Here is a 14,787-nt window from a genome sequence, read left to right as displayed (position 1 = left end):
TTATCTGGTGCTAGTGCATGTTGGATCAGATGTGCACCAGGTTGCATTCTGGCCTGGGAGCAGGGGTGATAACAGTGTGTGTGTGTGTGTGTGTGTGTGTGTGTGTGTGTGTGTGTGTGTGTGTGTGTGTGTGTGTGTGTGTGAGTGAGAGAGAGAGATAACAGTAAACTTAACACTAAGTGCTGTTAATGGCTCCCATGTTGGACAGAGAGCCATAATATACTGTAGCTCTGATTAGACAGCATCTGGGGGGTGAAACAGAGTGCACCTGTCTGGATGGAACACAGCATTACCTTACTGCATGTCCTCTACATTATCCGAGTCTCAAATGCCTCAAACCATATTCCCTACACAGAGCACTACTTTTGACTGGAGCCCTATGGCTTTATGCGCAGAAGAGTAAATCATTTCTGGGTGCTGTTAAATCTTTTTTGCAGAGCTTTTCAATGTCACCCTGCAAAATGCAGGTTTTCTTCCATTTCTGTGTTGTCAGCTGTGACTCATCCCATTCTGCTAAACCTCCAAGCAGCTCTAGTGGGACTTATGAGCTTCAATAAACTATTTTTTATGAAAAGTATAATCAATGCTACTTTATAATTTACAGGGAGGGGTGGGAGAATAAACTTTCTGTACAGTAATTAACCGTTCCTCTCTAGTTAATGAGGAAACACACTCATAGCACCAGCTTGCTTGCGTCCCAAATGCAATCCTATTCCTTTTATGGTGCACTTCTTTTGAGCATACGGTCACAGGGCTCTGGTCTACAGTAGGGCACTTAAAAGGAACTGGGGTGCCACTTGGGATGCAAACATTGACTTAGTTTCCTACCCAGCAAACGAAGGGGAACAAACCTAGATGAAAGAAACAAAGCAACATCCTCAAAATAGGATGGATGCTGAGGAGAATTGAGTCAATGGTGGCATCCCTATATTGTGCGTCGCTATTCCCTATATTGTGCGTCCCAAATGGCACCCTATATAGTGCACCACTTCGTGCACTATGCAGGGAATAGGGTGCCATTTTGGGACGCGACCAATACGGTTGCCTTTTAGTAATGCACAAGTACCGGTATATCAAATAGCAGGAAAAAAAAGAGTGGGGCAGTATGGTTCTTCATTACAATCCTTACTTGTAATTCAAAGCTGGTGACATGTTGTGTAAATGGATACCTTAAGTGGTAAATCACTTTCATTTGAGAAGATAGGATTGCAGCAGTAGCACAGAGAGCAGTAGCACACAGAGAGCAGTAGCACACAGAGAGCAGTAGCACACAGAGTGAACAGTAGCACAGAGAACAGTAGCACAGAGAGCAGTAGCACAGAGAGCAGTAGCACAGAGAGCAGTAGCACAGAGAGCAGTAGCACAGAGAGCAGTAGCACAGAGAACAGTAACAGAGAACAGTAGCACAGAGAGCAGTAGCACAGAAGATCTAAAGGGAGAGCATACAGTAACTCAGATACTGTACGTCACGTGGAATAACATTCATGTTGGGTAACATAAGCCAGAGAAGCCAGAGTAGCCAGAGAAGTACCAAATCCCAGAAGGACTGCAGTAATACACACCAGGCAGTGTCCTGAGCCTGAACACAGGAGATTAAGCCTGGTGGCTGGTGCTTATCTTGGACACTGGGGTGGACATGATGCTGCTTGATGCTCTGTAAGCCCTGCTCTCTGAATGTAGACACAGGGGCTGGAGCTCACACACAGGCCTCTTCACCCAGTCTCTCTGCCCTTCTCCCTCACCCATACCTCCCCATTCACTCCCTCCATCCTCCCCCCCTTCACTCACCCGGTCTCCAGGTCTGAGCATGGGTTCCTGCTTGCTCCCCAGCTTGTGGAGGATGTTATAGGCCACCTTCATACTCCGCGTCCAGAGTTTTCCTACAGGGACCAATCAAAATAAACACTGGTTATCGATCTGTTTCAGAGGCTGTGGATCCAGGACAAAGACGGCAGCATGTTTGTAATAGACTCACTCCAAACCACCCCAGGAGGAAGAGGAAACAGAGAGCACATCAAAGAGCAGCATGGGAAACAATAACATGTAGGCTACTTGAGTAGGTCATGTTTGAAAAGTACAATAAATGGACAATACAATCTCGTATTTTATCTCATCGTAGGAATCTCTGGTTAGTCGGTGATAATGTTTTAGCATTTTCCAGGATATGAAGGTAACTTGAACCTCCCTTTTTGGATGATGAAATAACTATTTGGCTCAAAATTAAGTCACAAATGAGGAAAGTTCTTTTAGTCTTCAGACAACTGAAATGTTTCTGGGATAGGTGTTTAGTTGGACAAGTTGAATGCTCCATTCAGCATTGCTGTGAGTGTTGTGTTAGGTGACTGATGGCAGTTCTGTGTATAATTCAACATGGCAGATGCAGATATTATGCATGATCAATCTCCTGTAATAGTGTGTTGTTCTGTACTCCAAACGAGTCTTTTGATTTCCATCAGAATTAATGAATTAGGGCGGGAGGGAGAGAGGGAGGGGGTGGAGGGAGGGAGGGAGCGGAGGGACCCGGGGGATTGAGCAGAGGGGCGGAGGGACCCCAGGGGGATTGAGCTTCAAGTGGGGGGAAGAAACGACAAAGAAAAAGCATTTGTACTAGTATTAATGAGAAAACAAACAACTTGCCGGTGTTGTAGTCATCACAGCACACCGTAGCAAAATGTTTTAATCCGTTGTGTAATGGAAAACGAAAACGAGCATTTCTTATTGGTCAAGTTCAGATGGTCTGTCCCTGTTTCAGTCGGTTTTCTTCCATTTGCTTGCTAATGATTAGGACCCGGCTCTCATCTGCCTGGTTACTGTAACTATTCTCCCGATGCTGAGAGGAAAAGAAAGCCGAGGGTGTTCCTTGGAGGTTTGAGCTTGCATGGTGACAGTGTCCATGCGACGGTTCCCGTCTGTTTGCGTCTCAAACTGCACCCTATTCCCTTTAGAGTGCTCAAATTTTCCCCACAGCCCTATGGGCCCTGGTCAAAAGCAGTACACTAAAACAGGGTATGGGGTGCCATTTGGGACTGGGTTTTCCTTTGAGGGCTGACTGACTCAGTGGTGGCATGGGGACTGGGTGACATCAGAACTGGCAGCCTGGGAAGTGCTGAGTCAGATGACAACTTCACTCTAGGGATGGACATGAATAGACGCCAAAGCTCGGTCTCTAACCAAAGAGCACATTTTTTTCAAATAACCTTAAACTATTTGGTGGAATGTGCTTTGTGGCTGCCCAAACGAGCAAGTGAAATTGTCTTTAAAACTACGTTCATTTGCTTTGAGTCTAGTGTTCCATTTGTACATGTGCATTTGCGTGGCACAACAAAAATAAACCAAGCATCACACCGTTCTTCTCCCTAAATTCCCTTTCCCCTTCATATCTCATTCACTCAATTGCGTTCCGACCGCACACACAAGCTCACATTAGGCCTACCCAAATAAATGTTCATAAAAAACGGATCTAACTCATTGGGTACATAAGCTAGATTTCTTGCCAAATGACAACAGTTTTATCACAAATAAAAAATGGACAAGTCGATTGAAGTAGGAAAAAATAAGTTCCAACAACAATCTGCAGTTTTGAGATAATTGCGTTCTGTCTGTTTTCCGCTTAAGCTACTTTTCAAACGGCCAGTGCCATTTAGAATTGGTTAGCCTAGGCTATAACCCCCACACACATACATGTTCCCCACTCAAAATATGCAAAAACATAAATTGGCTAAAGACAAAGAGCGTATTTTCATCAGAATCATTAAGCCTAGGTCTACTCATCAAACTGATGTCGTGGCCGTAATTCATCATGCAGTGTTCAACGTGGAATTGTTCATCCATTTAGAAAACTCCAAAGAACAGGCAGAATAAACTAAATTGAAAACTAAATTATCCAGTTGATATTACGGTAAAAAAAGCATCTTAAATGGCACTTACTTTATTGACTGAATTTACTGTATGTGGGGCAATTTAGTAATTATGATCTGTTATTTGTAATGGTTATGATAAATTAGGGTTAACTCTTTACTTAACACAACATTATGACATGGTCACAACCCTGTCATAACATGGTCCTCCTAACACTGTAACATGGTCCTCCTAACACTGTAACATGGTCCTCCTAACACTGTAACATGGTCCTCCTAACACTGTAACATGGTCCTCCTAACACTGTAACATGGTCCTCCTAACACTGTAACATGGTCCTCCTAACACTGTAACATGGTCCTCCTAACACTGTAACATGGTCCTCCTAACACTGTAACATGGTCCTCCTAACACTAACATGGTCCTCCTAACACTGTAACATGGTCCTCCTAACACTGTAACATGGTCCTCCTAACACTGTAACATGGTCCTCCTAACACTGTAACATGGTCCTCCTAACACTGTAACATGGTCCTCCTAACACTGTAACATGGTCCTCCTAACACTGTAACATGGTCCTCCTAACACTGTAACATGTTCCTCCTAACACTGTAACATGTTCCTCCTAACACTGTAACATGTTCCTAACACTGTAACATGGTCCTAACACTGTAACATGGTCCTAACACTGTAAATAAGGGCATGTACAGTGCCTTCAGAAAGTATTCACCAACCTTGAATTTCTCATTTTGTTGTGTAAGACTGAATATAAAATTAATTAAAATTGAGATTTTTTTGGTCACTAGCCTACACACAATACCTCATGTCAAAATGGAATTATGTTTTTATTTTATTTTATTTTTTACAAAAACATCAAAAGCTGAAATATCTTCAGTCAATAAGTATTCAACCCCTTTGTTATGGCAAGCCTACATACGTTCAGGAGTAAAAATGTGCATATCAAGTTAAACAAGTTACATGACTGTGATAGGAGAAAACTGAGGACGGATCAACAACATTGTAGTTACTTCACAATACTAACCTAGTTGACAGAGTGAAAAGCAGGAAGCCTGTACAGAATACAAATACTCCAAAACATGCATCCTGTTTGCAACAAAGCATTAAAGTAATACTGCAAACAAATGTGGCAAAGCAATTAACGTTTGGTCCTGAACACAAAGTGTTATTTTGGGGGCAAATCCAATACACATTACACCGAGTACCACTCTCCATATTTTCAAGCATACTGGTGGCTGCATCATGTTATGGATATGGTTATAATCGTTTTTCAGGATAAAAATAAATGGGGTGGAGTTAAGCACAGGCGAAAACCTGGTTTAGTCTGTTTTCCACCAGACACTGGGAGATTAATTCACCTTTCAGCAGGACAATAACCTAAAACACAAGGCCAAATCTACACTGGAGTTGCTTACCAAGAAGAATGTGAATATACTTTAGTGGCCGAGTTACAGTTTTGACTTAAATCTGCTTCAAAATCTATGGCAAGACCTGAAAATGGTTGTCTAGCAATGATCAACAACCAATTTGACAGAGCTTGAAGAATTTAGAATTTTTTATTTTATTTAATCCATTTAGAATATAGGCTGTAACAATAAAATGTGGAATAAGTCAAGGGGTATGAATACTTTGAAGGCATTGTACGTGACCAGTCTATCTGGTTTATGTGATTCTAATGGTCATATGCTTCTTGACAGTGTCATATAGTGTATTTTCTTAGTCCAAGTAAAGTGACAGGATGGTCATAATGCTTTTTGACAGTGTCAAAGTGTAAAAATATGACTTTAAAGAATTCATTACAACATCAAAGGATTTAAGAAACAAAACCTTGAAATGAAAGGAAACTTCTTGGCAGGGGAAAAAAAACACTGTCATAACCACCCATAAAATAACACAATTTATGACAGGTTATTAGACATATTATGACATGGCTAGGACAGTAAAGTGTTACCAAATTAGGCATTGTTGCGATCTGTTGGCATATAGATATACGAGCATGTTTTTTTCCAGTGCAGGCCTGGTGTTCTAAAAATAAACACACACACACACACACACACACACACACACACACAAGGTTGGGGTCACTTAGAAATGTCCTTGTTTTTGAAGGAAAAGCACATTTTCTGTACATTAAAATAATCTAAAATTGATCAGAAATACAGTGTAGACATTGTTAATGTTGTAAATGACTATTGTAGCTGGAAACAGCAGATTATTTTATGGAATATCTACATAGGCGTACAGAGGCTCATTATCAGCAATCACTCCTGTGTTCCAATGGCACATTGTGTTAGCTAATCCAAGTTTATCATTTTAAAAAGGCTAATTTATCATTAGAAAACCCTTTTTCAATTATGTCAGCACAGCTGACAACTGTTGTTCAGATTTTAAAGAAGCAATAAAACTGGCCTTCTTTAGACTAGTTGAGTATCTGGAGCATCAGCATTTGTGGGTTTGATTACAGGCTCAAAATGGCCAGAAACAAATAACTTTCTTCTGAAACTCGTCAGTCTATTCTTGTTCTGAGAAATGAAGGCTTTTCCATGCGAGAAATTGCCAAGAAACTGAAGATCTCGTACAACGCTGTGTACTACTCCCTTCACAGAACAGCCCAAACTGGCTCTAACCAGAATAGAAAGAGGAGTGGGAGGCCCTAGTGCACAACTGAGCAAGAGGACAAGTACATTAGAGTGTCTAGTTTGAGAAACAGATGCCTCACAACTCGTCAACTGGCAGCTTCATTAAATAGTACCTGCAAAACACCAGTCTCAACGTCAACATTGAAGCGGCGACTCCGGGATGCTGGCCTTCTAGGCATCCCATTTTCCAGCTACAATAGTTATTTACAACATGAACAATGTCTACACTGTATTTCTGATGAATTTGATGTTATTTTAAATGGACATTTTTTTGTTGCTTTTCTTTCAAAAACAAGGACATATATATATTTTTGGCATACTCAAGTACGTGAAACAATAATAATGTGAATACTCGAACAGTCAAAACATCTCAAAATGCCCATCCCTATTCCACACAGAGAGCAGCCTCCACCAACGCCTCAACCACACCTACCCTCAAAATGCCCATCCCTATTCCACACAGAGAGCAGCCTCCACCAACGCCTCAACCACACCTACCCCCATGCTGATGTCACACCTACACTGTGTTTACACCACACTGAGGAGGATGGGGGTGAGGTGTGTGAGTGTGTGTGAGTGAGAGGGGGAATGTGGCTTCTCTTTCTGTCAGTTTGAAATCTCTTTCTGTCAGAGACCTCCAGGCGATCTTAACCCTACAAACTCAGTGGCTCTCTACTGATTCAATCTACTGCGTAGTAGATTCTACTCAGTCTGGGGAGATTATTTTTTAATCAGCTAGCTATGTCTTTCACTGTGAAATAAAACAACTATTAGAGCTGGATTATTGCATAAACTACTCGGTTTGGGAGTTTGAGATAAACTAATGAGGGCACATGACTCATGCATAATCATCATCTCTATTAATAGATGGTGAATTATGGAGACCATTACCTTCCTAGATACACAGCACTAAGTTTCCATGATAAGGGATTTCATATTGGAATTACATAGGCCCAAATGCCACCCTATTCCCTATTTAGGGCACTGCCTTTGAACAGGGCCTATAGGGTTCTATTCAAAAGTAGTGCACTAGATAGGGAAAAGGGTGGCATGCTTTGTATCTACAGCATTGGAGGGAAATGTCCTCCTATCATGATGCTGTGGTGACCTATCCATCGAGTCGGCCCATCGTTAAATTAAATGGTCGTAATATGTAAATGTGATTTATTTTTTTATTAATCTAAGGATGGCTTAAATGGATACCATTATTTTTGCAATACATAGTGTTCATTTGTAAAGGAGGATGGTATAGATATGGACTAAATTCCCAAAGTTTAAGTGCAGTGTGAGCATTTAGCTAGCCAATTTTGGAGGATAAATTCATGTAATTATCCATCTGTGTTTTTTGGAAACCGAGACAATCATTAGGAGGAATCAATCCCCTATTTCAATAAAAGCTATCAACCATAATTTGACGTTGTAAGCAAACTGTCCATGTCATGAGGTATCACACAGCGGAGAAACCAGAGGAATTAAACAAGCAAAGAGAGGAGGGCAGAGAGAACAATGCAGAGTGAGAGAGAGGGTGTGAGAGTGAGATTCACTCAAGGTTCACTTCAGAGAGTCATATTAAGATTCAGCACTGCACACTGAAGACAGAGTTGTTCACACAGCTCAGGGCCCAGTAGCTCTCGCTCACCCGACCAACAGTCTCTTCCTTCCCAGAGAGCTGGGACTCGACTCTGGGCTCCTGACAAAAGGAAGGCTGTCTGCAGACATTTCACAGCCTGGTGAACATTGTCCGATCAGCCACCACACACTTTACTAATCAATATGTTCACACCGACAGCCATACAGACAGAGGACTGACAAACACTGCACTAGTTCCATTGGGGCCTGTTTTAGTGCTGACTGACCGTGTGTCTGCGTACCAAATGGCACCCGAATTCTCTACATGGCGCACTACATAGGGCTCTGGTCAAAAGTAGTGCATTATATAGGAAATATTGTGCCTACGTTATTCCTGTAGGGCATGCTGCCTGTCTGCCAGTCATGTCTCCATGACTCAGCAGCAGGTTGCACTCTCGGATGCGGTGTGCAGGACTGTCGATGGTTCCACCCCAAACGGCACACTATTCCCTATGTAGTGCACTACTTTTGACCAGGAACCATAGGGCGCCATTTGGGACTCAACCCTACAGGTTATTTTATTCCCACAGCTTCACAGGGGCCCTTCCCAGCAGTTTGGAATTCATAAGGGAAACTCTACTGAGGCAGAACTTTACTCTTCAAATCATAGTACAGCCCTCAACCCATAATGAATTTTGAGGTGGGACTTGGGAGAAAAACTTGAATCTAAGTAAGCAGAGGGGAATGGTCGGAGTGTGTATTGTCGCAGTAGTGCAGTGCTGCAACATAACTCAAGACATTCCTGTGTAGTCGCCGACTGATAAACAGTGGATTTGATTACATTGACTCTTCATATATCAAGATTCACAATGAACTTTAAAGACCCCCAAGTGAGAGAAATAACATGCTATGTTACTGAACTAAATAACTATACAAATAAACTACGTCGCAGTGCTTTTGCCACTGTACGATTTACTTCAAAAAGCATTTTTCCACAAACAATGTACACTGAACAAAAATATAAACGCAACATGTAAAGTGTTGGTCCCATGTTTCATGAGCTGTAATAACAGATCCCAGATATTTCCCATACACACAAAACGCTTACTTCTCTCAAATCAAAAAGCTTCTCACTATTTTGTTTACATCCCTGTTAGTTAGCATTTCTCCTTTGCCAAGATTTTATTTTATTTATTTATTATTTACCCATTACACAGGTGCACCTTATGCTGGTAACATCTCTATTCTATTCCCAGTCATGTGAAATCTATAGCTTAGTCAATTGACTGATTTCCTTATATGAACTAACTCAGTAAAATCTTTGAAATTCTTGCATGTTGCGTTTATATATTTTTGTTCAGCGTACTTGGCGTTCCTTGTGTGGCTGTCATTAATATGCTTCAGCGGCTGGCAGCAGTACTGGTAGGTGCTTGCCTGTGTCAAACACACACAGTTTGGTGCTCGGCTATGCTGAATAAGGTTGGTGGGAAGGCCGAGCATGAAGCAGTATTTCAAAGGGAAACCCTCAAGTACCCCACTGCAGCACACACTGGATTGCATCCCAAATGGCTCCTTCCAAAAGTAGTGCATTATATAGGGAATACGGTGCCATTTGGAATGCAACCATGGAATCCATCCTAAAAATGTAGTGGCTGGTAAAGGGTCATTGACATAACAGTGGTGCTGCATCAGTCCTGCATGTCTGGGTCATGGTATCATTATGCAAGGCAAGCTACAATTCTACGTTATAGATGAGCACACTCTCCACTGTTATACAGCCCCCGTTGCTTTTTATTATATTCTCTAGTAAGTTGTCTGAAATGTTTCAATAGCGCTCGTGCTGTACCGAGTCAATCCTTGTGACGAGTACATTGACATAATTTGAGCAGACTCTTAACAAGAGTGACTTACAGTCAGTAAATTCAACAGGTAGGTAAAACAACCACATAGCACAGTCACTGCAAGTATACTGTGTAGCATAGTCATTGCAAGTATATACAAGAGTCCTTACCGTAGGTTAAAATGTACAGTGGTTTTCCGTTGGTGTCCATAGTGGTGAGGCATGGAGCTTTGGGAGAGATGGTGCCCCACCTCTGCAGGGCAGCCTCCAGCGACAGGGGCCAGTTAGTGACCACCCCTAGCTGCTCCCCCCTCATCGCCAGCATCTGAGCCCCCTCCGCTTTGGGCTGGTTGGGGTCTGGCTGTTGGACTGGAGCATGAACAACACAATCAATCATTTATGTTATAGCTGCAAAATAATCCCCAAAACATCCTTAATTACAGCCTAATCCCTACATAGTGCACTACTTTTGACCAGGGCCCCTATATAGAGAATAGGCTGTCATTTGAGACACAGCTTGAGATGATTTAATAACAATAAGAACCTGGAATAATGCTAAACAACCAACACACTAAACTAAACCCATTCAGAAATCAACCAATCAAAGGATTTGTCTTTGAAGTCACCATGTTGAATACGTAGGCCCTCTTACCCTCTAGGAGTTCTTCAAAGTCGTCAACGAAGAATTCTCTTAACGGAGGTCGTTTGGGTCTCTTCAACGTGTTGACTAGCTGTTGGATCTTGGCTGACACTCGGCCACCTACTGGAACGCCTGTAGGGGTTAACACAGTTCACTACACATATAAAACTTCAATACTTCATGGAAACTTCTGTATGTCTAATTGGACTAGCATGGCCACTTCTCCTAGTCTTGTCACTTTAGGGCATTCTGAGACGAGACAGCCACACGTCAATGGGTAATATGCAAAGCGTCTTCTCTACAGCAGTGGTTCCCAACCTTTTTTTCTTATTGTGCCACCAACTGAATCCTCCTCTGCCCAGAGTATCCCTGAAGTGCTCCCTTGTTCATTTCACCAGTAAGCCTATGGTTTCATGGGTCTTCAAGTACCCCCTGTGGATAGGCCACGTACTCCCAGGGGTCCTAGTACCCTTGGTTTGGAACCACTGTTCTACTGCATATAGCAGAGCTGTCCCTGTTTCAATCATCTGTTTTTGTTCCAATGACACTATCCACTCGCAATTTCTCTCCAATGACACCATCTACCGCCATTTCTCTCCAATGACACTTCTCATGGCACTCAACACACCACAAAGACTGAGGGAGTGAAAAGTGGAGCACACACACACACACACACACAAGTAAATCACTTTGACAGCATCCCTTCAGATTTAAACAAAAAAACTTTCATTACATGTTTGCCCATGGTAGAAGTTGTCAGGAAGTTACTTTTTGGAGCTGAATGCCAAAACATTCAGGAGATAAAGGTGTTTAAAGTTGACCCATTTTGCATACCCCACCATACCATGAGACATTTTTTATAAAAACTTTAACCTTTAATATCAATTCATGTTTGCATATGTTCTAGCTTAAACCTTAATTTACATCATCCAAGGTAAAAAAAAAGAGGTTAAGTGGCATTTTAATTATATAAATTAACCTTTAATATCCCTTTAGACCACCTCAATTTAGTTGCTACACCATTGAAATTTAAATTCAATTAATTGAAATTCACTTCTAATTACTACCACAATTTAAAAATGGTCATCTCTAATCTATTATCTATATTTCTATGATCTCAATAGGTTTCATATGGAGGATTGATTTAAATCTGATATTCCATTTCAAGTCAACATTCGCTGATGTGTGGACCTCTACCATCTTGGTGGTACCACTTCAAAGTTGAGGTTTCAATGTTACTCCAATTTCAGTACATTTATCAGCCAAAACATGACACCCACCCTGTATTCAAGAGTATGTTGTCTTTCAACCGACGATGATATAATATAGGGTTTAAGCTACAACATGTAGATGCGAAAAAAATAAATATATTACGTGTTTTAGATCTATATTTAAGAAAAAAAATAGACTTGTTTTACCATCCTGTTTGGAAGTTTTTAAATGATATCAATCTCAATCGTTTCTATTTTCCAGTGATGAAGACATGGATGTCTCCATGGTATGGTGGGGTATGCAGAATGAGTTCACTTTAAACACCTTTATCTCTTGATTGTTTTGGCATTCAGGTCCATAAACTCACTTTCTTTAAAAAAAAAATATTATTACTATTTTTACCCCGTTTTCTCCCCAATTTTGTGGTATCCAATTGTTTAGTAGCTACTAACTTGTCTCATCGCTACAACTCCCGTACGGGCTCGGGAGAGACGAAGGTTGAAAGTCATGCGTCCTCCGATACACAACCCAACCAAGCCGCACTGCTTCTTAACACAGCGCGCATCTAACCCGGATGCCAGCCGCACCAATGTGTCGGAGGAAACACCGTGCACCTGGCAACCTTGGTTAGCGCGCACTGAGCCCGGCCTGCCACAGGAGTCGCTGGTGCGATGAGACAAGGATACCCCTACCGGCCAAGCCCTCCCTAACCCGGACGACGCTAGGCCAATTGTGCGTCGCCCCACGGACCTCCCGGTCGCGGCCGGTTACGGCAGAGCCTGGGCGCGAACCCAGAGTCTCTGTTGGCACAGCTGGCGCTGCAGTACAGCGCCCTTAATTTGGCCAAACTTAATTTGACAAAAATATAAAATCTGTGTAAAGCATGCAAACCTGTATTAGGCAAGACAAAACAAGTAAGTAGCACAACAAACATTTTAAATCTCTAATCACAAGTTTGGCCTTGCTACAGAAGTTGAGACAGACAGTTATTTTCAGAACCTCCCTGAGCCAGTCAGCCCAATCCGTGAAGCTTGGCACTTGATCTATCACGCAGACTCGCTGTGCGCTCAACAAATCTATTCCTCAGCACCATTGATTGGAGCATCTGATAAACAGATTAGTCTGTGACGATGCTGCATGCCTCAGGAGAACAAATTAAAATAGTGGAGAGACTCCCATATTGGCATACTCCGTCATCTGACTGGAGTGCATTCAGAACAAAATGTCAGAATCCTCTTTGGGTCCACATTTCCACATTAGATGCATTCTATTCTACTCACATCCCCTAAGGATTTCATTCCCCTCTTGTGTGTCAAAGAAAGCTTCCAAAAGGTAAGCCATCAAAAGTGATGTGCTCAAAGAGGAGTGAAAATGAAGATAAGTGAGTGACGCATCTGTTAAGAGGAGACAGAGTTTTACTGCTCCTACTAAAGTCATTCCTGGTGTTTGCTGCAGATCTAACTGAACAGTTCTGTGATGCCAAATGTCAAAAATCAAATCAGAGATGATGAAAAGATTGATTCTTGTGTCATCCCATTCACAGTATTGAATCCTAAGAGGCATAAGTAAAACATTTAAATCGGCTCTTGTTTTTCCTTTCACGTTTCTCCCAAAACAGTGTCATCATAACCAAATGACATAAACACCAGGACACAAACACTTCATAACAGAAAATGACTAAGCATGATAAAAAAAAAAATATATATATATATATATTTGGCTCAATACCGTACAGAAAGAAAGCTACCTTTTATTTGAGGGTATGTTCATACATATCCGTTTTACCGTTTAGAAATTAAAGCACTTTTGTATTTAGTCCCCTCATTTGAAGTGTTCATAAGTCATTAGACAAATTCCCTTAGTGTATTACATTTAGTTTAAAGTTCAGTATTTGGTCCCATATTCCTAGCAGGCGATGACTGCTCTACATCAAGCTTGTGGCGCTGCAGAGTTGTTGAATGCATTTGCCTTTTATTTTGGTTGTGTTTCAGATGATGTTGTGCCCATTAGAAATGAATGGCAAATAAATGTGTCATTTTGGAGTCACATCATTGTAAATAAGACTAGAATATGCTGCTGAACACTTCTACATGAATGTGACCATGATTACAGGTAATCCTGAATGAATTGTGAATAATGTTGAGTGAGAAAGTTCGAGGCATAAATAAAATACCCCCACAAAAATGCTAACCTCCCCTGCTATTGGTACTGTTGCCTAATATAAAGCATTTGAGCTCAAATAGTAGAGGCACATTTGTTTTAGCTTCACTGTCCAAATCACCAAGTGGTGGGGAGTGGGTACAAACATGACCCAAACATACACATCACTGTAAAGACAAGCACCATGAAAACAAATATAGGTCACGATCACACACACACATCCCCACAAATACCCCCAACCCCTCTATGCACTCACCATCTCCGGTCTCCATGAGCTCTGCATTGCCATATTTGGGCGTGGACCTGGATGTTGTGGTGGAGCCCTGGGGTCTCTCCACCTGTATGGAGTCTGTGGTGTAGCTGGTGACATCTGGAGGGGCAGAGTGGTTCTCTGGACGTGAGGAGAGGCAAGGTGAAGGAAGCCTGTTACTGTTAGACCCCCCAGCCCTCAGCCCTATAGCTAACCAAGGGCCACAGCAGGCCACAGCCAAGCCAGCATAACAGTGCGGGGGGGGGGGGGGGGGACACCTATATAGTGCACGCCCTTTGACCACCACTCATACATACCATAGATGTATTGACCCAGGTAAAAAGCAGTGCACTATAGAGGGAAAAGGGTGCCATTTTGGACGCACACAACCGAGGACAGGATGAGGCAGCGGTCCGTGAGCACACAGACAGACCGAGAGACAGACAGACCGTAGGACACAAGGGTTAGTCTAGTCAGGTCAGGAGGCACATGCAAACAGGTGTCCCCAGGTGGAGAATAGACAGAGGTAGACTATGGTTAACTCAAGGAAGGAAATGTTTGAAATGCTGCTGTGTTTATCTTGGCACTTCCATAGTGCCAT

General features: G+C 42.1%; 1 protein-coding gene across 19 annotated transcripts in view; it reads right to left on the bottom strand.

Annotated features, from left to right (window-relative positions):
- The window catches only part of LOC139386606 (disco-interacting protein 2 homolog C-like), a 243,132-nt gene that overhangs the window by 49,123 nt on the left and 179,222 nt on the right, over positions 1-14,787 (bottom strand). For 13 of the 19 annotated variants that reach the window (XR_011629081.1, XR_011629082.1, XM_071132293.1 and 10 more), the window contains 4 exons: positions 14,193-14,327; positions 10,577-10,696; positions 10,096-10,293; positions 1,789-1,880 (listed from right to left, as the gene is read on the bottom strand). Coding sequence is in view for 17 of the 19 variants with exons in the window: in XM_071132293.1 (XP_070988394.1) it covers positions 1,789-1,880; positions 10,096-10,293; positions 10,577-10,696; positions 14,193-14,327 (545 nt within the window). In the remaining 2 variants the exon portion in view is untranslated. The remainder of the gene's footprint in view (positions 1-1,788; positions 1,881-10,095; positions 10,294-10,576; positions 10,697-14,192; positions 14,328-14,787) is intronic. The other 6 variants (XM_071132301.1, XM_071132302.1, XM_071132296.1 and 3 more) reach the window with 1 other exon arrangement.

This window comes from Oncorhynchus clarkii, chromosome 28, assembly GCF_045791955.1.
Source record: "Oncorhynchus clarkii lewisi isolate Uvic-CL-2024 chromosome 28, UVic_Ocla_1.0, whole genome shotgun sequence".
Classification (NCBI taxonomy): domain Eukaryota; kingdom Metazoa; phylum Chordata; class Actinopteri; order Salmoniformes; family Salmonidae; genus Oncorhynchus; species Oncorhynchus clarkii.
The sequence above is the reverse complement of the archived record's forward strand: the minus strand, read 5'-3'. Positions and strand labels throughout refer to the sequence as shown.